Source organism: Stegodyphus dumicola, chromosome 2, assembly GCF_044657685.1.
Source record: "Stegodyphus dumicola isolate Sdum_Otavi_A_Nest chromosome 2, ASM4465768v1".
Classification (NCBI taxonomy): Eukaryota; Metazoa; Arthropoda; class Arachnida; order Araneae; family Eresidae; genus Stegodyphus; species Stegodyphus dumicola.
Window position 1 is genome coordinate 227,481,326 of NC_140769.1, and position 27,169 is coordinate 227,508,494.

The following is a 27,169-nucleotide window of genomic DNA, read 5'->3' on the forward strand; positions in this document are numbered from 1 at the left end:
ACTGTATCCAGGATTTCAAACATACCAACATGAAATATGGGCTTGATCCCCACAGGCCATCAGTCACCTATTCAGTACAAACTGCAATGTGAATCGCAACAATGAGTTTAATATGATGCGCTTTATTTGTTAAGAGAACAGCCGTATATAGATTTGTCTTTAGTAGTCCTGCTACTTTATTTTTACAGTCATGTGTATCATGCATCAATAAATTTCATTGAATCCGATGGGGCTTCCTTCTTCGTGCACTAATTTCATCGTCCGATAGTATATTTCAGTATTACACTTTGTTTGCCAAAATTTCAAAGATAATGATGAATTCATTTTCAAGTTACCTCTATTTGGTCTCTCCGAAATTGAGGAGTGAATGCTATCAAAGCAATTGGATGGCTCCTTTTCTTGCAAAGTCAAGTCCGAGAAGGCACTTCCAACGCTTTGGACAATTTGTAAAGCCTGATCCTGAAACCAAAAGATGTAAAATTTCAACGAATGCAATACAGCATTACTATAAAATTTTCAAGGTGTTAATTTATATACATATTTATAATAAATAATTCACTGTATGCTTATTATCTTAAACTCTCGAAAACAATAACATAAATAAAAGAACCTCTAATACTGGTTTACAATAAAGGCACAGGCCTATTGTCTCAAGGCAGCAGCTTGTGAAAACTTTTAGCCATTTCTGAGATTCTAACAGGGGCGTAGCTAGAGGGGGGCAAGGGGGGGCATCTGTCCCCGGGCGCAGAATCCAAGGGGCGCCAAACTGATGTTACGACATTTTAGAATTAAATGTTTTCCATCCTTGGCAAGCAGTAGGGGGCGCGAAATCTTCAGTTGTCCCTGGGCGCTGAAAATCCTAGCTACGACTCTGGATTCTAATTTTTATATGCTATGTTAATAAAAAAATCTCTGAAATGCATTCGGCTGTTTTTTAGGAAAAATATAGTGTATGCATCTTTATTTCGAATATTTGTTCTGTTAGCATAAAGCATGACTAACTTAAGAGGTTACATTTCAGTTTGTTAATAACACTCTTTTCAATCAGCTGTTGTCACATAGGAATGTTGTATGGAGACGTAAAACTAGTAAGTTTGAATAAAAAAAAAATTACTTAGAGAGAATGGCTAGTTGTAATTCATAAGGTTTTTCCTAGAATTTAATTACATTGGTGAAGCAAAACTGCTGGAATGAAGCCAATATCAAATAAGGATATATACTTGTAAAAATGTTGGTTTTTTTAAATCTCGGTTTGGTAAAGAATGAAAGCTTGGTTCAAAAATGTTGATTTGCTAAAGAAATTCCTTAAGATTATGGAAGATAGTATGTTCCACTTATGAACAGTGCAACATAAAAAATTCCGTCAGACTGTGGTGAAGTAAGTAGTACAGTCAAAAGTCGTTAATTCGGACACCCATAATCCGAGAAAGATCTATAATCCGGACCTCGCGTCGCTTTGACGCATGCACATAGGCGTTTACGCGTGCGCGTAAGACCTTTACGGCTGCTAATATGCATGTGCGCATGCGCATAATACGTTTACGCATGCGAGTTAAATGTATAACGAACAGTATAAGCTAAAATTATCTAATTCAATTAATGTTGCAGATTGCGTTGTTCCTTAATCTTCGAATTAGATCCGGCTTATTATTTTTTGCAGACTGTTAGAGCAATTTTATAAAAGTAAGCTTGAACTTTCAACTATGTCAAATAGAATTTCCGATATATATTTACTAATATGTAAAGGATCTACAAAGCGAAAGTATGTTTCGAAGTCCATTAAACAGAGTGGAATTGCTGCAAAAATTGGATAAAGGCATATCCTTTGATTGTCTAATCATTCCGAAATATGTTTATCAATTTCACGCTGCTCTGCGGGGGGAGGGAAACGACGCGGCGCACAATGAATTGGAAGTTGATCTGTCAACACTATACTTATCTTCAGGGCATATGTTTTTATTTTATTTGACTTATAATCCCTTACTAAATGTAGTATTTCATCTCGATGTACTCTGTCTTTGATATGATATAAATCAAGTTCCTCTTCATTATAATTTGCTTCTGATAATGAAGAAAGTGACGCAGAGGTTATTGAAAACGAAAAAATTTCGATATACAAATTAGTCGGTATTCTCGACTCAGCAATTATAGGACTTGAACAGCGGAACTTTGTAACTAAACAGGAAATTATGTCTGTTTAATAGAAATAAAGAGAAAGTATTATCACATGAAACGAAGCACCTTAAACAACTTACATTGAAAGAAATGTTTAATAAAGTAAACAAATAAATATTAAGCTTTTTCTTTTTGTAAATTTTGATACCCTTTAGATCATAATTGTTCTTTATTTCATAAATTACGGTTTCATATTTTTAATTATATAATTTCTGCATGCCATCTTACCAGATTTAAACTGATGATCTATAATCTGGAATCGCCGAAGTCCCGACGAGTCCGGATTAACGACTTTTGACTGTATTGAATCTATTTCACAAATGATAGAAAAACAGACTCTAAAAGTGTGTTTTGATGCACATCCATGACTATGTTGTGCAATTACAAACAATTTGGCGTTACAGGTCATAAATGAATGTTATTTCCATAGAGTAAAATTTGTAATTTACAGATAACGATAAACCTGATAATTTATAGTAATTTCCAAGATAGATAATAATTAACCAGTGATTGATAGGCCAAAGAGCGAATTAATATATTACTCGCCTCTAATGTGAGATCTTCAACACTGGTACTGGGTCTTCGTTCGCTGATCCTTCCTGTTAGTATCTTGGATCTGCAACCTCCGTAAATATTGGACTGCTGTGGACCTTCGATTTCGGGATCTTTAAACGACAACCTTTTCTTCTGTTTCTGTTGCTGTTGAAAGTTTTTCTCTGGCTTTTCTTGTGGTACAGAGTTTCGGGATCCAGCCCTCAGCATGCTTGTGGACTTAGGATCACCGGCCCACGGCTCGCATCGCGAAGCCCCGCCTACTTCACACAACAGCAGAGAAATGGAAAGAACAATCCAGAATTGACGTATGCATATCACTACTACTATGCTCCTTCAGTTGAGCGAGGTTTAGCAGCTAAAAAGACAGCAAATATTTAAACTCGGTTATCATGTTAAATGCTTCATAATATGCACCAATTTACATATTCAAAACATGGCTGTATTGTAAATTAAATGATAGTAACTAGTGCTCAATTTTAATTATATTGAAGAGTAACACTCCGAAAATAACATTAAGAGATAATGTAATAAATAGTATAGTTAATAAATAGGCTTTTCGGTGGTAAAGCAGTCCAAACTCATATCATTATTTAAACACGGGCTCCTTGAAATGAAATATTTTATTTATATTTACGTTATCAACAATTTCTGGTAATCATATAAATTTTACATACTACATGCAGTTATAAAATTACCAGTTAATTTATCGGGGATATTAATACAATTATTTCTAGATTCAGATCACACTAATCTATTCTGAGCTAACCTGAAATACCTGAATGAAACTTGCTCTTCATGCATCCTTTTCTAGAACCCTTCTTTACTTCTTTGTACGAAGTAAAAAGGAAGTATTGTAATCGCGAAAAGTTTAAGGCATATATTTCAACGAAAATATCAATTTTGACTGCTATCGAATGCAATTTAAAGATGTTTTTGCGTGGCATCTGTACGTAAGGACAGAATAAAAGACTCCAAAAAAATTGTAAACCTGATTTAAAATGAATTTTGAATAGAATTTTTCGTGGCATCTGTGTGTACGTACGTATTTCGCATAACTCAAAAACGAGTACTAACTCAGAACGTTGAAGTTTTGTATATAGGACTGCTATAACATGTAGATGTGCGCTTCGTATTTTGGTTGCAATCGGCCATACCAAAAGTATATAAATATATGTACGAGACGTATTCGGTAACTAAGTACCGTTTTGAAAAGAAAAAAAAAAAAATAGTAAAACAATTTTTTCGAATCCAATTTTATTTTTACATGAAAATACATGTCTTAAACTATTTTTCAACATAGTTTCCGCCAATGATCAAACACTTGTCATAGCGGGTGACCAGTTTTGTATACCATCGTCAAAAAAACTTCCCGCCAGTTTCGATAACCACGACTCCACAGCATTTTTCGTGTCATCGTCAGATCCAAAGCGCTTGCCACCAAGCTCGCGCTTTATGTACAGGAACAAGTGATAGTCGGACGGCGCCAAGTCCGGGCTGTACGGCGGGTGATTGAACTGCTCCCAATGAAACTGTGGAATGAACGATTGAGTGACACCAGCAGTATGGGGCCGAACATTGTCATGGAGCAACACAATTCCTTTACTGAGCATTTCTCTTCGTTTGTTTTGAATGGCACGCCTTAGTTTTGTTAAAGTCTCACAATATCGTGCCGCATTAATGGTTTCACCTCTGGGAAGAAATTCAGTAAGCAAAACGCCTTTCCTATCCCAGAAGACAGCGCACATGATTTTTGTGATGACATTATCACTTTGAACTTTTGTTTTTTCGAAGAATGAGTGTGTCTCCACTCCATCGATTGTTGTTTCGATTCTGTAGTGAAATGACACACCCAAGTTTCATCACCTGTCACTATTTGGTTTAAAAAGTTTTCTCCCTCATCACTGTACCGCGTGAGAAATGTCAGGGCACTACCAAGTCGCTTTGTTTCGTGAACATCAGTGAGCATTTTTGGAACCCATCGGGAACACAGTTTGCGATAATTCAAGCCGTCAGACACAATTTCGAACAAAACAGTACGTGAAATTTGTGGAAATGCCTCTGAAAGAGTTGTCTTTGTGAAGCGTCTGTTCTCATGAATCGCTTCATCAACTTTCCTTACCAAATCATCGGTGACAACAGAAGGCCGACCACTCCGAGCCTCGGCGTGGACATTTGTTCGACCTGCATTAAACATTCTTACCCACTTTCTCACCATTCCATCACTTATCGTGTATTCACCGTAAACTTCTGTCACTTGACGATAAATTTCGGCCGGTTTAACATTCCTCGCGTTCAATAATTTAATCACGGCGCGAATCTCACAGTCAGCGGGAGAACTAATTGTCTTAAACATTTTGAATGTGCACAGCAAACTGAAAACACAACATAGAGCAACCAAAATGGCGACAATTGAAAGTCAGTGAACAAGAAAGACTAGTGCGCATGCGCGGGACACCTACCACAGCGCTGCGACGGCGCTAGAATGAAACGGTAATTAGTTTCCGAATACGCTACGTATATATATATATCCACTTTGTTACCCGGCTCAGTGATTCCAGTTTCTTTACTCTTATGTATTTGTAATTGTGCATTTTTTGCTTTAAAAATGATTGAATTATGTTGTTCTTATCTTCCAGTTAAGGTTTTTATGCCTTTAGTAAATCTGTATGCAATATTTGTAGAGTTATCAACAATTTAAAAGTTGTTTAAGTGCGGCTAAGCCTAATTATTTTTTCCATGGCGGCCATGTTTGTTTACATATGAAACTGGCAGAATAGCGGATTTGTTGCCAATCTAGAGAAACTAAGCTTCGCAACAACAAAGATAATGCCTTCATATATTATTGCGAATTAAATCATGCTTGATCCATTCTGGAATTTATTCGAGGAAATAAGTGTTTAAGATTAACTTCGTAATTCTTGATATAGATATTTTGAGTTTTTATGTATTTTTGCTTTGCCGCGAAGTGAGAACTGAATTAATTGAATGAGAAATATTGAATCGTCTGGGGAAAACTTTTTTTTTTTTTCTTTGCTTAATTTCTTTTATACATCGTTTTAAATTTATTATAGTATTTGAAAAGAACATGTGGCAATGATTAGATAATTCTTCAAATGATATAAATTTCGTGCTTTCTGAGTTATAATATTACATTATTGCTAATCAGAAGAATAATTGTTATGAAATTTTAAAAATGCGTTACAATACATCCTGCAAGATATGGCACCACCAGAGCTCCAGTCAACTAAAATGCTTTTCATCCCTACTAATAGATGGCGACACACGAGCGCCTCATTTGTTCAAAGTTTACTTATTCTACTGACGACGGCACAGGGGCTTCCGTCGCTAGTAGTCTCTGAGTTCTAGCACAGCATGTGCACAAGTACTTCCATATTGGATACAACTTACTCGATTCTTCAAGCATTTAAAAGTCAAGTATAACATATTGGTAAAGGCCGTTAATGGTCGATTGCCTCTAAGTGATAAGACAAAGACATAGTTATAATATTACTGGTTAAAATCCTAGTGTGATTGTGTACCAGTATACTAGAGACTATTAGGATTAGTTATAATATAAACGAAATGTAACGTCGTTAAGCGAACCTAGCGCCAGAGTGTCGCAATGGTAATAGTGAATTTTAAAGACTGCATTTATTCTATTTTGGATTATGCGCTATCGACGAAGTAGATTTAATTCAGTCCCATAAGTTTAAATGAAATGCAAGAAAAAATGCATATAATTTAATATTTTGCACAAGGAAGTCATGTGGTGTACACATCAGATTTTCCCTTTAGTTGAGCAGCATCATGTTTCTAAGTATAATTCATCATTCTCTGACTCATCTTTAAATTCATACATTGTCTCTCTGACTCATCTTTAAATAAAGAATCCAGAACTGACCATATCCTAATCAAGATCATATAATGTTTATACTGCAAAGGTGCAAAAGTTTTGTTTTCGTAGATTTATGAAATGCTTTGTCTAAAGTTTTATGAAAAATTTTAAATGTTCTCCTCCTCCTCGCAATATAACTTAACTAACTTTAAATCGCAATAACAGAAAAGTATACAACGAATCATGTAGCACCCAATGCTAGCTATAAAGTACCTTCGTAGATTTACCATCAATCAGTGACTGACGAACGAGACCTGATCTTTTAATTATGAATTCACGCAGCTACTCAACATATGCGGCTTGACATGCGTACCATTCAGCAATGTATGATACAAAGAATACCGGATCACTGTCAGCAATGCTAATTGAGATGCAGAGAACGTTTCTCAACAGAGAATGCCGACTGATTATTCCGGTGAATGATACGTTGGGAAATATTCACCTAGGCATGTGGCATATATAGTTGGCTTGTACCTTTAACAGGTACTTCCAGATTCATCAAAACAGTCTACAACAGTCTGCAAGAACAGCAACAATAGCCAGTATGCATTAACCAATCAGCATAAACTTGTATGTTTAGTGTGGTGTCGGAATCATCAGATGAATCCCAGATCTGTCTCTGGCAGAAGGCCACCTGTGGATGGTTTTCCAAATATTTACAGAAAATATCGCAAACGCCAGAATTTGGTGTATTTGATTATGACAAAGCACATGACAGCTATCTGCGTAAGAGGGACACTTTCGTGAGGGACTTTCTAAGAGAAACTGGTTCATGTTCATGTTACAGATGGGGAAAGCAACGAAAACACCCATGCAGCAGCCTGCACCCCTGAAATCAAACCAGCATCCCCCAAATTGGTGAATCTCTCTTCTTTCTTATTATTATGAGAGAAAGACAGTCATGGATGAGAGGGTTATTCACGGGAACACTTCGCCCTGTCATTTTGGTTGAGAGTCACTCCAGGCCGAAACATGGAATTATGTTTTGAGGCAGGATCACATTCGATAACCACAACACTTCCTGTACACATATCTTATTATGTGACAACGGCTAGTACGTGATTCAGATTATGGATTTTGTGGTCTGCCAGTGGTGAAGGTTTCACCTGGCACAGTACTATAACAATACAACGTCGACTGTACGGAAAACTCTCACAACAACAAGAGACACAACAAGAGACATGTGACATCCTTTTTGCCATCAACCTCGCTGAATCTCACCTATTCCGTGGACTGGGGGTAATATAATTTATTTGATTATGGCAAAATACCCCTATCTGCCGGTCTCCTCATCGAACAGCTGTACTATTTCATTATAGGTGAGAGAGAGGTTCGGTGTATCGTGGTAAATACGATTTGGCAACAGAAACAAACCTCCAAACAATTAATCACCTTACTTGCAATACGCCTAGCCATATAGAGGACCGAACCGCTGCTCTTGGGGTTACACTAAGAACTGAATAAAGAAGTTATGTATTGAATATCTTCTGTATTTTTTTAAATAACATCCACATCTCTGATATCTTTTCCCATTCTGCGACTTTCAGTCAACTGTGCAAAGTTCTCTGTAATGTTGCAATTTCACTTTTTTTATGATTATATAATTTAATCTTCAGTATTTTCTACTTCCTATGTATAGAAGAAGTTCTATTTTGTGTGTTTGCTCTTCTATTGAAGTCAGAAATGTATAACATCATTAGTGAGTTATCAGATTGCCTTTTTCACTTTCCAGAGTCTAACAAGCAAGAAGTATCTCGGATATAGTGTGATTACCAACGGCTGAGCGTTAAAATAACTGAAGACTACAGAGAAATTCGACCAGTCTTCATACCTCTGCGAATGAGCCAGCTGTAAGGGAGTTTTCAGGTTTTTTCCCCATATGTAAAGTGGAAACGAGCTCCACGAAGGCATTTCTTATCTTAGACAAATAGCTCTGGTGTGCTTTGCAGTAATCCAAATAATCTAATCTAGTCACAGATATGTTACAAACAGCTATTAACCAATTTTCTCGGTGATGTTGAATTTACACATAATTGATTAAAAAACTAATTACAAAATGTATTTCATTGAAATTTTATGTATATTGTTACATTATTATTCAATATATATTGAAAGAAATCTCAGGCTTTACTGAATAATGTTAGTATTTTTTATAAATTATAAATTAAATATTTTAATTTGCGGTTTAAAAAAGCTTCTTTTTTTTAAATAAAAAATATTTTTTTTACACGCGGTACCAGATGCGCATTAAAAAATAACCAGACGCTAAGAATATTTCGAATCTTTACTACGAAATGGCTTGTTCGAATAAGTTGTATTGATTCATTTATTAATATTTTGTTGATTTATTAAATGTTGCGAAAACATGACAGTTAGCATAAATTATTGTGAAAATTATAAAAGAATTTAACTTGCGTAGCTAAATGCTTGTTTCTTTTCAAAGTCATACCCATATTTCAGAAAGCCATTCTTAATTTTTGAATAAAGTTTTGGTTTATTTGGTTATGGCAAAACATGCTAAGGCTATTTGCCAAAGGGGAAGGATGCTCTTGCAGAAGATTTTTTGAGGAAAACTGGCTCGTATCCGTGTTACACATAGAGAAAACCAAGAAAACGACTACGGAGCCAGCCCGTTCGCTTGGAATCGAATCGAACTACCAATGTTCAGCGACTTTACCACTTGGCTGCTAGTATGCTCTTCAGTAATAAATTGTATGGTATATTGATAATAAATTATGAAACCTGTAGTGAAGGATAGATTTTTAAAGTAGACATATTCATGTACTTATTTTTTCACCAAACGTAGATGCTACAGCAAATGAAAGAAAAATGGCTGCCCTAGCACTTTCGAAACGAAGAACTATCATCTACGATACATCGGATAGAGACACAACTTCACTGTAAAATATTAGTAAGTAAAAATGCATTGTAAACGAAAACAAGTGGAACATACCCATTGCTGGCCATTGAGTGCTACCCATTATTGGTTGGCGAACCTCAGGTCGAATTATACTGAACTATCGTAATGCAACTTGCGTTCGAATCTTAATGATCTTCCTAATTGCAGAAGTAAAATAATAAGAGTCAGTTTCGCCTAAAAAGCCCTCCATGAAACCATCCATTCCTTGAAATAACCCTAAATAATAAGCATTCTCGTTTAGGACTACTATCATAGAACGTAAGGAGAAAAATTTATTAACAAAAAATTTGTGCAATCTTTTACCAACTGAAATGTTTCTTCAGATGATGTTCAGTAAAAGCCAATTTGAACAGACAGTTGAAGAAAGCTAAAAGTTACGCTTACTAAAACAAAAGATTTCAGTTTTCAATATGATGTACTTCTGAAACATTAGAGAATACTAAAAAAATCTCTACAGCTACAAATGGTATCGAATTATAGTAGATAATATTATAAATGCTGATCACTGATCAGGCCAGCTTAAGAATCCCCGCCCCCAAGAATCAATTTCATGATTCCCTGTGCAACATGTATACGAGCCAATGTGTCTTCAAGATCTTCCGAGAAGTGATTTTTTCTAAACTTGTGATTTTAAATTCCTGAATTATTTTAATTAGGAAACGACTTACGTATGATTAACAAATTTACGTATAATTAAATACAGTGCGTACAACAAACATATGTGTAATTAAATACACGTACAATTAAATACAGTGCTAAGGCTTGCAGTACCATTTTATATATATTATGCAGCGACGACATTGCGTGTAAAACCATATAATTACATCTATACGTGGATTTTGCTTTATTATATTCAACAATGGCTAATGGTTTCAATTCTGTGTGCTAAACCTTCGGATATGTGCGATAATTTACAAAGAACCGCGGATATGGACCTTCGGGAAACAAACTTTGGGATCCTGGATGCAGAAAGAAATGCTTTCTAAATTTTATTGCTTTGTTCAGTATTCTGAGAGGTACAGAAAGAGTTGATAATCACCGTTCTATTTATGCAAATGAAGCAGAAGACTAATGATAATCGATTAATTGCATGTGCTAGCATGGAGGTAGGAAAGGAAGGAGGGGCCAACCGGCACTAAAAGTGAAGCACTGCTTTGAAGCTTGGGTCACCAGATGGGGTGTTCTTTGTTTACATTCAGAAGCTCGCTTGACAGGGTTCTGATAGTATTTCGACACACGACAGTTCCATACAAATCGAAAAAGGGACACTTTTGTATGAAAGAAACATTCATAGTGTGATGGATAATAGCAATTTGTATAGTTTAGTGACATTTACGCAAAAATCACATCTTGGTTATTTTTCGATAACTAACAACAGCGATTTTGATTATGAATTTGTTTTATAAAATTCTAAGCTGTTGAACTACAAAAATACAGATTTTAAGAAAAATTTTATGCTTAAAGAATGAAAAATACCTTATGGTACATTTAAAATTGTATACGTCTTTCGATACCCTTGATAGAGTATTGGCTACTTTTATTTTATTTTCCAAACGCCAAAATGTTTTAAATAAAACAAATTTTTTTCACATCCATATATTATTGTAACGTACCTTTTAAAATTTTTTAGAGAAGAGGCTTTACTGCTGCTCATTTTAAACTGATCGTTTTAATTTTATATATCTGAAAAATAATCACTTTGGGCTTACCCGTTTTACTTATTTGGGTTAATTAAAAATAAAATTACCATCAAATGCTGCAATCCTCGTCAAAATTAATAAATATACACACAGATATGCCAATAAGTTAGCTTTCCCTTGATTTGGAACCACACATTTGTGTAAAATTATGTACAGTTTTACACAAATGTGTGGAACAGAAGAGGCATAAATTTGCGAATTTGGCGGAAGTACCATGTGCGGTCAAGATGATGTGACCATATGAACGTGCTACACCATCAAAACAGCTTATTAAGAATTTGAAAATAGGGTAATCGACGGAGGTGAAAACATTTGTATATCCTGCCAAAGGAGGTCCGATCATGAATGGTTCTCTTATTGATTCCAGGTTGTTAAAATGTTTCCCACGCAAGTCTTTTTTTCTCGGTCTTTTTTTAAATGAACATTTGCTTGAAACTGATCCAGTGCATAACCACATTTTACATTTAATAAGAGCAATCATTAAACAATATTTGCAAATAAGATACGCTTATTTTTGCAAAAATGTTGTAAATAACTCAGTATCTATGTGTCAGTTGTATACAAAACTTATCTTATTTCATGGTCAGTGATTAATAGAGTTAGTTTTAAGGGAAAATATAAAGTTTTCTCTCTCTTTTTTAAAATTTTATTTAGCAACATGTTTAGCTGATTACTAAATGTAATAAAAAATTATGAATGAAAAATCTTTGTTATTCAATACATATACTTGAGTAGTGGTCCTCTATTTTTGAAAGTTTCAAGACATGAAAAAGTGTTATAAATTGGTATATCAACATACTTTGTATATTGTTACCTTCTGGATTACCTCACAGTAGGAAAATTTCAGGTAAGTGAATTTAGATCAATTAGTTGTTTTAACTGTTTTAAAAAAATGAAGCTATTATGCAGAGTAAGGCAATCAAGATTGCGATCTGATGACAATACGGTTAATTATGTGAACTGGATAGTTATTATTTATTATATTATCAAAGAATTATTAAACTGTGTAAAATTGCTAAAAGAGATACTGAGTGCTCTGCCAAAATTTATTTTCTAGAAGATTTGAAAAGTTTGAAACTTGATGGCTAAATGTAAATATAAAATTATGTATGTTAAAATATTTGTAATTAGGCACATAGGTTAGATTAAGTTTTTATTAAATAGAGTAACGCATGCAAGGGCTATCTGCCTAAAGAGAGAGATGCCATCGTGGAGGAATTTTGAAGAAAAACTAACCTTTGAGTGGGTATTAAAAATAATGCATATAATTTTCATTTAAATTATATTCATATATATTTTTTATGTAGAAGTTTCGGGTGTATGCTAAATTAGTGTAAATTACTTTACACGAAAAATATAGTGAATGCACAGAAATTAAAGATTTGCACACGCCGGAAATGAAAAATAGGAAATATTTATGGGTATTTATGCATGTGCTTGCAAAAAGCATGTATCTGCCTTTGACAAAATACATAAATATTCATTAAATTATTTATAAATGTATTTGAAATGAAGAATTTATTCACTTATAAACAACTGTGAAAGTACTGTGAAAAAATCTAATTATTAAATGTATCTAATTTATAATGATTATAGATGTTATCTAAATATATAATAACCTTAATATTGAATTCTAAACATAAATTGAAATCCTGTTGACAAATACGTTATAAAACTATTTAAGCAAGAATTGTTCGTATTGGAAAGCAATCTGTTAAAAGGTATTGTAAAGCAAATGCTATGAGATGCGCACTTAAGAACGTAATAAAGAGTTTTGGAATATGTATTGTTGAAATGAAGGGTAAAAAAAAATCTGATAAGTATAATTAAAAGAATTATTCCCCTTACATTTTATAATAACTCAGTTACAAGTTTTAAATAATACTTAAAAAAAAAAAAAAAAAAAAAAAAAAAAAACTTATTTTAATTCACTTTCAGAAATGTTCAGAGAAAGTCAAGTACTATTTAAAGTATTTCGATAATTCCTAATAATTATCTAATTTAAAATGAACCGAATAGAGCATTAATTATAAATTGACTTGCATTTTTCGATTTAAAAGATGCCTCAGAAGCCAAAAAATCATGTCATGTTTAAGAAAGTATTTTAGGAAGAAGCTCTATAAATAGAAAAGAAATAATGCATAATTTTAATATTAATAATACAATAAACTTTGATCTTAATTTTTGTACCTTAACCGAATAAAATCGAATTACTTTAATTTTTTTCTAATGTAATTAACGAAAACTTGTGAAAATATTTCATTCAAATTAAACCATTCTGAGAAAACTGTCCTGTGAAAAGTATAGCATTTAATACCGTTCAGAATGAAATGTTGTTTAAAAATATGTTGTTTTCATATACTTAGGACTCTGAAGTGTTGTAGAAAAAGAAAATATATACATTTTTATTATATACATACTTATATATACATACTTATACTTATTTTTATTATATAAATATATACATTTTTATATACATACGTATATTTACGACGTAATTACAAAATATTTACATCCGAACGCGTCAAATCCCATTGAACTCAGTGGTAAATGTCTCAATGTTTTGGTCACCACGTAGGGATCGCCGGTGCTTCAAAGCAGGGTACGGGAGAAACTTGTGTAGGGCTACTCCATCTTACTTCCTACCTCCATGTGTGCTAGTAACTATGCTCATATTCGGCCTGTAAAGTGATGCCAAAATCTTGCTCAGTTCATTTCGTTTTTCCCTTAGGAAGTAGACTAAATCATGTGCTAACCACATCAGATTTTTTTAACCGTTGTATTATTTTTTGACTCATGGAAACGGTGGGGGGAAAGTACTTGAAATTGTGTCATTGGACCAGTTTCAGAAGTCTTAAGGGATACAAGTGGTCCACACTCACAGGTTGGAAAAACCCTATGCGTCAGCCAGCGCTTTCTTGGAACATTCTTCAAAGTATACAAACAGGAGAAGGGCATCTGGATGCGGAATTCTGTTTCTGCGTCACGTCACACTTGAATTCTATTTTAACCTGAACAGCATTATGTTGAAGCGGTTGGATTGAAAAACAGGTGTTGCCGGCTACTTCCCCACCACTACCACTTTTTTTTTCTCCCTCCAACAGGAGAGAATTAAGACAGAGGAAGAACTTTTCTGCTCTTTCTTGCTTCGCCAAAGCATTATAATCCTGTATTGACCTAAATATTTGCTCCAGAATCTTCAAACGTAACAGACGACTTCATATTCATCAATCGGAAAACGGCGCCAATCGCTCCTTGGCGACAGGCCAGGCGCCAACTCTCACCATAGCGCCAAATAGCTGTCAACGCGGCATTTTATTGAGGCTTTTTGCGTACTTTTGTGAGTTGAAATGCAGAAAATTTTAACCTTATTATAGAAAATGAAACCTTTGTTTATACTTGTAACTATTGCATTTCCTATTTTATTCTCAGAGTAAAATTTATTTTACATTTCACAAAATACAGACATAATAATATTTTATTCAAATATATTTATGAGATTAGCCAATCCAATTACGTTGTTGCATTTGCTGCAATTGGATTACCATGTAACCATTAATGTATGCCCAATGACCAATGTAATTAATCATTAAATATTAATTTCAGTTTTTGCTATTTAATGTATTCATAAAAAGGGAAAGAAATATGAAAAATGAACATTTCAGTTGTCCGCTAATTTTAATATTTTATTCTCTACGAATAGAGAAAAAAAAAATTTTTTTTTAATTTCTTCTTCTCCCCAGCCTGATACTAAAGTTTTCTATGTTTCACCCACATCAATGATTCAAGTTTATTTACAGTTATCGAACCTTTACGTCTCTTCTTTCAAAAGTACGCATCTGTAAATTTAGATATGGGATTTGTTTATCAGTTATTTAAATCGTAAGAACACTGCTTTATTCATTGATTATCAGGGGCGTAGCTAGAGGGGGGGGGCATCTGTCCCCGGGGGCAGAATCCAAGGGGCACCAAACTGATGTTACGACATTTTAGAATTAAATGTTTTCCATCCTTGGCAAGCAGTAGGGGGCGCGAAATCTTCAGTTGTCCATGAGCGCTGAAAACCCTAGCTACGACTGTTATGGAATTCAGATTGTATAACATTCATATATGGAATGTAATACCGAACCCAATTTTTATGAAAGAGCATCATTTCATGAATATGCAGTCTGTGCGGATAGATTCCAAGTTAATTTTGTTCTTTTTTGTAACTTCGAATGTACGAATTGAAGACACAAGACGACTTGGTGATTAACGAAGGCTGACTGATTTTCACGTCATTGGGTACAGGTTCAAATCGTGAGCAAAGCATGGTTTTGTAGTTGCAAAATTTGTGTAGTATGAAAGAACTTGAAATTTGTCGAGCCAGATGTCTTTCCAAGAGCTTGCTTGTAAGGGAAGAGGGATATAAGAAGCTTTTAATTTCAATTCCCTGTAGTTTATTGGTGAAAACTGAAGTAAAGGCAGATTGCTTTTGTGTACTTTGCCTGAAATAATGCAATCCAATCTAAATGTACGTTTCGTAATATGCAAACTTAAGAAAGAGGAAACTGAATAATGCAAACTGCCATTTGGCAAACGAAACCTACTTTCTATTCAAAGAATAATGGAGAGGACTTCTTAATCTTAAAATGCGTATGTTTATAGTGAAGCTGTAATACTAACTTAGAAGTAGTCGCAAATGTTCAAATTTCCACGGATAAATAGAATAAAAATTTCTTGATATCATCAGTATTAACTAGATTGCCTTTTCTTAAACTTGTGGGGTCACAATGCGAAAAGTTGGGGTCGCAAAAATTTAATTCAAATGCGTGAATTTAAAGAAAGATTAGTTACAGTCTGTTCAATTATCTTTAATTCAACATATTACATTTTCTGTTGCATCGCAATTATAAAATAGTAAATCTAACCAAGGTGAGCTGCAAATTATATTTACATATTGCAAAATACCCCAAGCGCATCATAATAGCGGTTGCATTACAGTTTCATACAAGTCATTTCAGAATCCAACTATGCCGCAAACGTACATGACTTAATGTCCTACGCCGCACATGTGTGCCGAGAGTAATTCGGGGCTGCTGAGACTAGTGTAATAATTACGCTTTTCCAGTATAGTTCATTCAGTTCTTACGTTTCATCACAGCAAATGTCGAAGGAAAAACACAATATTGTATTTTACTGTTTTTCTTGACTAAGGTTAGCATTTATTTGAATAATTATTATTATGAGAGATTTTATTTATATTTTAGGATAAAATATTTTTTACGTCTGGATAAATGATTGAATTTAAATAACCAAAAGTAATGACGAAGATGGCAACGCTACAGCCTCTTGAAGCATAATTCAGGAGGAGGCATATTAAGATGAGACATTTCTCCAATTTGTCTTAATTTTCAATAACTGTGCTGGCAATGAAGAACCTCTTTGTTTATCGTAGTTTGAAATAATATTTTGGCTATGGTGAGTACAGAAAGATAAAACTTTAGGAAAGAAAAGAATGAAGTTATTCAGATTTTTAACGTCCTGCCAGAGGGTTTGTTAAGGTTTTTTATGCTCTTGCTCAACTTTTAGTTTACCAATCTTTCTTAGACTCACTTTTACTGACACTTTTTTTTTTTTTTTTTTTAGATTTATTATTAAGCATTGCTTTTTTCGCACTGCCACCACATGCAATTCAACAGCAAAATTACAATTTTTTTTTTTTTTTTTAAATAGAATAGGAGTATTTGTTTAGAATTCTTGATACAGTATTAAGTGTTGGCATACAGTTTTCTATTTTTTTCAGTCTTTTCTCAATTAGTCATACCAATGTTCAATTTTCTGAGTAAGATGGATTATAAAACTATTTTTCTAATCTTTTTATTATTAACTTATTGTATGTTTTAACTTTATATATTAAATATAACGTTCTTTGCACTTACGCCATGTAAAATTCAACAGCAAAATTAAAAAATATTTAAAACAGGATATGATTAGAATTTCCGATAGTGTTAAGTGTTGCCACACATTTCTAGCCCAAAGGGATATTAACCCAGAAGGGATATTATTATCGAAACGGTATTTTGCCTCGAATCCCTAAAACGGCTGTATCACTTTTTCAAATTGTTGCCACCAAAATCGCCCTGTTTTATATTTAAAGAAATTAAATATTGAAAAATTTGCATGAGTGTATGCATGTTTTTCGTACTGTGAAAAAATAAGGGTACCTAGAGCCATCCAATTTTGAATAAGGTAGTCCTTATTCAAAATTGGATGGGCACCTGGAAGCCCGAATCTTGATTTTCGAATTTGTTTTATCTATTTCATATTTTTTAAACTTTAACGAATTTTGAATTAAGAAACTCAAGGATTTCAAAGCGAGCAGTGGCAACACACTGAACGGAATAAAATATATTTATATCCAGCGCGCGAGACTGTCTATTGGAAATTCTAAAGATATGCTGTTTTTTAAATATTTATAGCCTGAAAGGGCGTTAGCCCAAATTCTCTCGAAACATGTATATATGTATAAATGAAAAAAAAACTGCCCCTGTGGCGAAATCATTTGCGATACTGAAGCGCTATCTTAACGCTTCAGTTAGATAGCGAAACTCTTCAGCAGAAATTCTTCGCGTGCGATTTTTCTTTCGCCAGAGTGGCAGCATTAAGCCAGACATGAAATCAAAAGAACAGTGACTGAGTTTCTGTTTTGTGAAATTCAATATGAATAAATGTTAATCTTATAGGAGTCGGAGAAGTGTTCCGCATTTTCCTTACCCGGATTTGATGCAATTCTACTTATGAAGCGTAAGAAGAACGTACGACGTTTCTGTAAAAGGTGATACTTTGGTAGACGGTTGCACGGATTTTGGCGACTTTTTGGCGATTTGCCTTATGGCGAGTAATACAACTTATGGTAAACCCATTGCTGGATAAGTTATTTATGGTAACCGATACTTTGTTGTCATTTTATTAAAAAAATAATTCGTTTTATTATGCATAACTTCCGTGTTTTAAATATTATTTATGGCTTCTAAATATTAAAAATCAATTTAATTTTACATTTTTATTTGAAATAAAAATTTTGTTTATAATATTTTATATAATTTTATGTTGTGGATGATGTAATCAATGACGTCACCTTACTTAAAAAGTAATTGGTTTTATTAATATCTATAAATTTAATCTAATGTTTTAAACATTATTTATAGCTGTTAAATATTAAAATAAAATTTAATTTTGCATTTGTTTTAAAAATGATTTTATTATGAATGATTATTTAAATAATTTTAATTCTATGCGTGATGTAATCAGCTCCCTGATTGGTTACTAAATATTTGTGCATTACCGTGCCATTTTAAAATTTTATTATTCATCTCTTCGAATTCCTCGGATTTCAAATGGAATGGATATCTCCGTTTCGAAGACGAATGTTGTTATTGGTAATTACCAAGAATTATTGGTATTGGAATAAAAAAATTGCCCTTTGAGACTTTATTTTGGCCAACCTGTCTTTCCTAATCAAAGATTTATTTATAAATTGTTAATAACGTCAGAGGAAATTTTGGAGGAAGCCTCGCTAATTGCTTCTTCAATAAAGTGCGAGATATTTGGATAACAGATGAAGATGGTTAAAAGATCCGATTCAATTATGATTTCGATTTTTTTTGTGGTACTTATCAATAAACAAGAGGTTAAATTACTCAAAAAAATGTAGTACATATTTTTCTTTTATTTTATAATTGTATACTTCAATTTTTGTTAAAAAAATTAATACACTATTTTCAAAAATTGCTGAGATAATTATTGTCACATATGTTTTAATGTTAATTATATTTTATATAACGTATTTTAAAGTATTTGAATTTAATAATAGTCTAATTCTTTTAAATGTTGGTAGGATGGTTTTTAATTCGATATTCAATTTCAGTAATATTTTAATCTAATTAAACGTTGGCACAATGTTTTTATAGCGGTGTTTTTATTCTCTTTTTTGCTACATGAAAGTAATAATAGCCTTACTTTAGTACTTTATACTCATAGTAAATATATTTATTTACACTTGCCTGCCATCTTAAAAAACGACATGGTTAAAATGCGGTTTAGCCCACTGCTTGGCGATTGTTTTTCAATGGGCAATAAACCCGCCAACATGGCTAACCCGATGTTTTGAAGCTGTGTTGTTACTCTGTTGGCGCTAAATGTTATCGCCCTGTGTTATATTTAAAGAAATTAAATATTGAAAAATCTGCATAAATGTTTCTCGCATTGTAATAAAACAACGGTACCTAGAGCCATCAAATTTTGAATAACATACGTTTCCAACCTAAATGGGTATCTGGAAGCCCAAACTTGGAATTTTTTTATTATCTGATTGATATTTTGTAAAACTTGAACGAATTTTTGATTAGCAAACTGAAAGATTTCAAAGCGAGCAACGGCAACACAGTGCGAGAAAAAAAACATTTTTACGTGCAGAGTGCAAAACTGTGTATCGGAAATTCTAAAGATATGCTCATTTTAAAATTATATTGCGATATTGCTGTTGAACTGAATTTTATGGTTTAAGTGTAAAGAACATTATATTTGATAAAGAAAGGTAACACACAAAACGTTAAAAAAAAAACGTCCCTTTGGGCGTAATGTAAAATCTAAAAGCTTTCATTTTTTAAAATGTATTTATTTATTTATTTTTATTTTTACTTGTTAATTCTGTTGCGGTTTGAATATTCTTATGCGGTGGTTCTTTTTTTAATCGAGTGTTTTCCCCCCTGTGGGTTTTAGCCTTTTTTCTGCATATATTACGGAAACGGCGTATAAAACGTTAGTAAATTTATTTAAAGATGAGGAGGGATCCAAAAGGGTTTCCCCCTGAGATAAATTCATATATAAAACCCCTCTAAAAGACTTTACATTTTTCTTGAAAAGGGTAAGTGAAAAAATTTTTCTTGTATGGTTCGTTTTAAAGTTGCTTATTTTTAATATTTTGTATTTCTTTTTGGCTCAATCCTAGAAGATTGGAAAAACTGACGTTGTGCTATTCTCTGATGCTTTTTTTTAATGAAATTAGATCGATATGTACATGGGCAAAGCCAATGCAGTGCACAATGCCGACGTTGTGCGCGATGCCGAGTATGTGCAATTCTGGGATTTTTTTGAAGTGAAAATAGATCGATGTGCACATGGGCAAAGCCAATGTAGTGCGCAATGCCGAGGTTTTGCGCGATGCTGAGTTTGTGCAATTCTGGGATGTTTTTTAAGTGAAAATAGATCGATGTGCACATGGGCAAAGCCAATGTGGTGCGCGATGCCGAGTTTGTGGAATTCTGGGATGTTTTTTTAAGTGAAAATAGATCGATGAGCACATGGGCAAAGCCAATGTAGTGTGCAATGCCGAGGTTGTGCGCGATGCCGAGTTTGTGCAATTCTGGGATTTTTTTTAAGTGAAAATAGATCAATGTGCACATGGCAAAGCCAATGCGGTGCGCAATGCCGAGGTTGTGTGCGATGCCAAGTTTGTGCAATTCTGGGATGTTTTTTTAAGTGAAAATAGATCGATGTGCACATGGGCAAAGCCAATGTGGTGCGCAATGCCGACGTTGTGCGCGATGCCGAGTTTGTGCAATTCTGGGATTTTTTTAAGGGAAAATGGATCGATGTGCACATGGGCAAAGCCAATGTAGTGCGCGATACCGAGTTTGTGCAATTCTGGGATTTTTTTTAAGTGAAAATAGATCGATGTGTAAATGGGAAAAGCCAATGTAGCGCGCAATGCCGAGTTATGTGCAATTCTCTAATGTTTTCTAAGTAAAAATAGATCGACTTGCACATGGACAAAGCCAAGGCAGTGCGCAATGCCAAGTTTGTGTAATTATCTGAATTTTTTAATTTTATTTAATTGACTTCAAATTGTATAGCAGGCTTTTCTATACACTGTTTCTGGTATGCATAGTGACTGATATCTCTTTAAGAAAATATGTATGCACGCAAATAAATTTTAACAAATGAATCCTTCGCATGAATCATGCATTTTGCGAGAAATAAACTTCCATGTTTGAATGAAAATGTTGTAAATTTCTACGAGGTTTAAACCTCTCGCATTTGTTGTGAATTACACGTAGCGTTTAAGCGAAACTAATGGTATTTTGTGTTTTAAACTTAAATTTCAGATTTTATTTTGTTTTTTAATTTCATTATATTTGTTGTCTTTTTTTAATTTCCTATCGTTGACAATATTACTTATCGTAGCTTTCGATATCGAAAAGCCATGGCTTTCACAGCGTTTTTTAATAACTAAATACGAATAAATTTCTTCGGAGAGAGCACAAATGTCCGAAGACAAATTGTCAAATAGCAGACGATAATTTATGTTTTCAAAAATATATACTTGCAGTTAAAAAGAATTTCCAAGCAGAAGATTTCTCTTGGAATTTTTACTTCGTAATTTGGGCAGTTAATTCAGTTGCCGTTTGAATGTTATTTGGTAGTTATCAATCGAGTGGTTTTATGTGTGTGTAACATTTTTCTGCATATATTTCGTTAAATAACAGTCGCTATGGATTTACCTGTGATGCTGAGAGAGGTGAGTGATTGTACATGTAAATTTATTACTTTATTGGAAGTGCAAGGGAAACGGATTGAATGGTGTATGAAAGTTGGTTTGATTGCTACTTTTTTTGTTTGTTCGAAATGTGGTGAAAATATGCGTTTTTGTGAGAGAAAGGAAAGTATAGATGGATTTGAATGGCGATGTAGAAAGCAAGGAAAAGTGAATGCGAATGATGTTTGTAGGAGTATAAGGAAAGGTTCATGGTTTAGTCATAGCCATTTGAGTATATGTGATATTTTGAGAATTACGAGGTGTTGGTTTTTGAAAATGGGAAATGAATCTGTGATTCAAGAAGTGAAAGTGCATGAACATGCTGTTGTTGATTGGTTTATGTTTTGCAGAGAAGTGTGTATGACGACTGTGATAAATGATAGTGTTCCAATTGGTGGTGAAGGAATAATAGTTGAAGTGGATGAGAGCAAATTCGGGAAAATGAAGTATGGAAGAGGAAAGCCTGTGGACTGTCATTGGGTAATTGGTGGTATAGAGAGAGGAACGAGCAGATGTTTTTTTAGAGAGGTTGAGAATAGATCAAAGGAGAGTTTGGAGAGAGTGATAGTTGAATGGGTGTTGCCGGGATCAACTGTGGTTTCAGACTGCTGGAAGGCATATGGTGGACTAAAAAATTTAGGTTATAGCCATCTGACTGTCAACCACAGTCTGTACTTCCCTGATCCCGAGTCGGGTGCGCCCACTAATTCCATAGAAGGTACCTGGTCTGGAATCAAACGTCATTTACGTCAAAATACAAACCACGTAGATGGCGAATTTGATTCATATTTAGCGGAATATACAGTGTCTCAAAAAAGTGATGGGACACTTGTGCTTTGCAAAAGGAAAATGCAATAAAATAAATTTTAAAACGTAAAAATTTTTGTGGGTGTGTTTCATACTTAAATTTAGTAACAATTATTACATAACATACATTTTCTCAAAATATTAATTTAATAAAAATACAATTGTTTAGAACGGAGCAGAAAATGGCTCACTTAAGTGATGGGACACTACGTACTATGCAACAAAAATCGTCTGAAGTAAGCAATAAAAATATCTTTTTGGGTATTTATTTTTACTCAAAAGCAATTGCCAATAATTTATAAAATCGTCTGCAGTATTTCTCTCCAGTTTGTTTTGGAATTGTGTTTTTTAGCTCTGTGCAGCCATCAATGCTAAACGAAAAGAAACTTTGCCTGGAATTCGAAAATTAGTTATTAATTTGCATATTGAACGTGGAAAATCTATTAGAGAAACTACTGAAACAGTTAACTTCAGTCATTCAACAGTTTTCAATATCATTAAACGATATAAAAAGAATCATATGATTCAGGATAAAAGAAGACCTGGCCGACCATCAAAACTATCCAATGGAATAAAGCGAATTATCGTTCGAAATATTTAAAAAAAATCCAAGAATGAGTGCTCCTAAAGTTGCTGCTGATTTAAAAGCATTATACGGAGTAATTGTTAATTCTGAGACTATTAGAAGAGTAATTCGATCTACTGGATATCACGGTAGAGGAGCCAGGAAAAAATTCTTCGTAAGTGAAAAGAATAGAAAACTCAGACTGGCTTTCGCAAAATCCAACATAAATAAGAATTCTGATTACTGGAATGAAGTTATATTTGCTGATGAGAGTAAATTTAATATATTTGGTTCTGACGGTAGAATCTTGGTGTGGAGAAAACCCAGGGAAGAATTTCGCAAACAGAACTTGGTGCCAACAGTAAAACATGGTGGAGGACGAATTATAGTATGGGGGTGTGTGTCGTCCGCTGGAGTTGGTAATCTTGTTTTTATTGACAGTATAATGGATCGGTACAAGTATATTGACATTTTAAATCAAAATTTGAAATATTCAGCACGAAAATTGAACCTTCATAACGATTTTAAATTCTACCAGGACAATGACCCCAAGCACAGTGCTTTGAACGTTAGACTCTGGCTGCTGTATAACTGTCCTGAAATAATAAAAACACCCCCACAATCTCCACAATTAAATCCCATAGAGAATATTTGGCAAGAATTGGAATCAAGAATTCGCAAACACACCATTTCTTCAAAACAACAATTAAAATCGGTGCTTCAAGAAGAATGGAGTAAAATCACTTCAGAAATCACAAAAAAATTAGTCGAATCCATCCCAAGAAGATTAAATCATGTTTTAAAAGTAAAAGGAAATCCAACAAAATATTAAAACCTTTTAAAAAGTAAAATTTTTGGATAAATATTTGATGGAAAAGTAAGTGTCCCATCACTTAAGTGAGCCATTTTCTGCTCCGTTCTAAACAATTGTATTTTTATTAAATTAATATTTTAATATTTTGACAAAATGTATGTTATGAAACAATTGTTACTAAATTTAAGTATGAAACACACCCACAAAAAATTTACATGTTTTTTATATTTATTTTATTGCAGTTTCCTTTGTAAGGATCTTAAGTTTTACTAACGTTTATTTTTATTTTGAATCTTTACTATCACTTCTTATTCTCTACTTCCGGCCAGAATTATAAGCGTTAAGGTTTTTATGCAAAGTTTGTCTGGCGAACGCCAAGTATTTAAGTTGTGGCCTTTTGCCAAGCGAGAGAGAGGAAGCAGTTGAGTCAAAGCAGGCCGCTTACCTTGGAAGTTACGCAGTTGCTGTTTGCCTTACAGGCCAGAGGTTTTAATCCTCTTGATAAATTTAAACGTATTGTAGTGTTTCACAGTCTCTGTACTACATACGCTTCCTGTTAATATAAGGCCAATCTTCCACGTTTATTATTCTAAAGTTAAATTAGAGTTTAGTTTTATTTTTATACTTTTTCGTTAGGCCCAAAGTAGCGGGTCAGTGTATTCCGAAGTACGGAAGTTATTGTATATAGAGAAAAATAAAGGGTTTTGTATACCCTTCTTCTGTATCCTGTCTACTTACCACAATTAGTGAACATAGCTTTAGTAAGCTCTCTGTTCCGAGTCAGGTCCTTGTATGTTCCCGAAGAAGGTAAGAAGGAACATTGAACCTGATAGTGGCGCCCAACGAAGAAGAATAACCATGGCCGAGTTTCAAGAAGAACCTGTGCTGCCTGCAGAAACGGCTCAGAATCCAGAAATGCCAGCTGCCGCCCTGGAAGGATTTGGTTACATCGTCCAGACCATGCGCGCTTCGATGAAACCAGAAGCATCATTTAATGGAAACTCACCGGTAACCAGTTTTTTGGAAAAATTGGATGACCACTTCATGCTCTACCCCGTGCACGAGTTTCAAAAGTTACCTTAGCTACCAGCGCTTTGAGGGGCCAAGCGCTTAACTGGTTCAAATGTATAGGCAGAAGTCTCTTGGGTCAAGCAGGAAGTCCCACCTATACTTACGAAAATTTCAAGACTGCCCTACTAAAAGCCTTCCCTGTTGTAAGGGATCGTGCAAAATTAGAAACGGAACTTTTCAGTATATATCAACAAAGAATCGAAAACCTCTCGAGCTTTATTTTAAGAAAAATTCACGTTTTCAAGCTCTTGTATGGAAACCGTCCGGATCCTGAAATAATTCAAGTGATTTTGCCGAGGTTACTACCACAAGTGCAAGACTTTATTGAATTGAGAAATCCGACTACACTGGTAAAGTTATTTGAGCTAGCAATCCAGTTTGAAAGTAGAAGAACGGCGGACGTCGAAAGAAGACGACAATATCAACAGCGAAACCAATTTGGTACGCCAAGACTACAGCAAACTCAAGCACACGGCTACGGAGAAAAAGCGAATCAGTGGGCAAGGAAACCCGAGCATTCAAAAACAGCCGGCGAACGTCGACAGTTCAATAGCAACCCAGGAAAAAAGTCTCAAGGCCAGTGGAAAAAGAAGGAAAACATGGGAAGAAAAAAGGATTTAAACTAAAACGGATTTCTGCTGACGAGAGGGTGCGGAAATCCGAAGGCCACGAAAACCCCTCTTCCTACAAGTTAAATACAGTAATGGTGAAAAATTTGACTCTTCCGAAGATTGAAGTCTTGGTGAATAATATCCCAGCCACCGCACTCCTGGATACCGGCGCGTAGTGTTCCTGTGTGGCAGAAGAGTTTTTTAGGAAGTATTTTCGCAAATACCGCATATATAATGCGGATAATACGACAGTGTTAGCGGCGCAAGGAGAAAAATGTAAGTGCGTAGGTAAAGCACCTTTGTATATCCGTATCAAGGACGAACAAGTAGAGGTGATGTTTTTTATAGTAAAGAATCTGCAAGCACATTTAATTTTAGGAATAGATTTTCTTTCAGAAGCACAAGCTACGCTGGATTTTAATGAAGCGTCCCTTAAGCTGACAATGAAACCAGTTCGTACAGAAAACGCTGAACCGCCGATGTTAAAAGTTGACCACGTCTCTAATGACGAGCAAGGAAGAATCCGACAAGTGGTAAGTGAATTTGCTTCGTTATTTAGTGATATTCCAGGATTTACTCAGGTTACTAACCATAGTATTGACACCGGAGATGCAATGCCAGTTCGTCAAAAAACCATACCGGTATGATAAGAATAAGGAAAAAATTATAGAATGGCATATTAGCAATATGCTACGTAAAAAGATCATAACGCCCATCTCAAGTAGTTATGCTAGCCCGGTGGTTTTATGTAAGAAAAATAATGACTATCCTTTGACGCATCCAAAAAGATGGAGATTCGCTATTGATTACCGTAAATTAAACTCCATAACTAAATATCCGGTATATCCGTTACCGATTATAGAAGAAATTCTAAGGAACATAAAATCAACCAAATTTATGACGACTTTAGACTTAACGACTGGTTATTTTCAAATAGGGGTGAGGCCTGAGGACGTGCCTAAGACTGCTTTTATAACCAAGTCTGGCACTTATGCATTTTTGCGTATGCCGTTTGGCCTTTCAGGGGCCCCGGCAACATTTCAGCGATGCATGGACATTGTGTTAAGACCTGTTCTTGGAAAGTCCACATTTATCTATTTAGACGATATCATTATTACTAGTGATAATCTCGACCAACATGTACAGGATTTAAGACAGGTGTTTTCTTTATTAAATGAGGCCGGTCTAAAAGTTAATGTCGAAAAGTGCAAATTTGCAGCCCCTGAATTAAAATATTTAGGTTACAAAATATCTCAAAAAGGGATCGAGACAGATGAATCAAAAATAATCGCTGTACAAAAGTATCCGACTCCAAACACGGCAAAGAAGCTCTCTTCTTTTCTAGGACTTTGTTCATATTATAGGTCCTTTATAAAAAATTTTGCAGCTATTGCTGAGCCATTGTTAAAATTAAAAAGGAAAAAGGCAAGATTCTCGTGGACGGCCGAAGCCAATAGTGCTTTCGAAAAATTAAAAC

General features: G+C 34.3%; 1 protein-coding gene across 1 annotated transcript in view; it reads right to left on the minus strand.

Annotated features, from left to right (window-relative positions):
• LOC118198059 (uncharacterized) overlaps positions 1-27,169 on the minus strand; it is a 113,674-nt gene that overhangs the window by 25,998 nt on the left and 60,507 nt on the right. Inside the window, exons 2-3 of the mRNA XM_085811840.1 lie at positions 2,722-3,085; positions 336-459 (exon numbers count right to left, since the gene is read on the minus strand). Coding sequence (XP_085667966.1) covers positions 336-459; positions 2,722-2,937 — 340 coding nt within the window. The 5' untranslated portion in view covers positions 2,938-3,085. The remainder of the gene's footprint in view (positions 1-335; positions 460-2,721; positions 3,086-27,169) is intronic.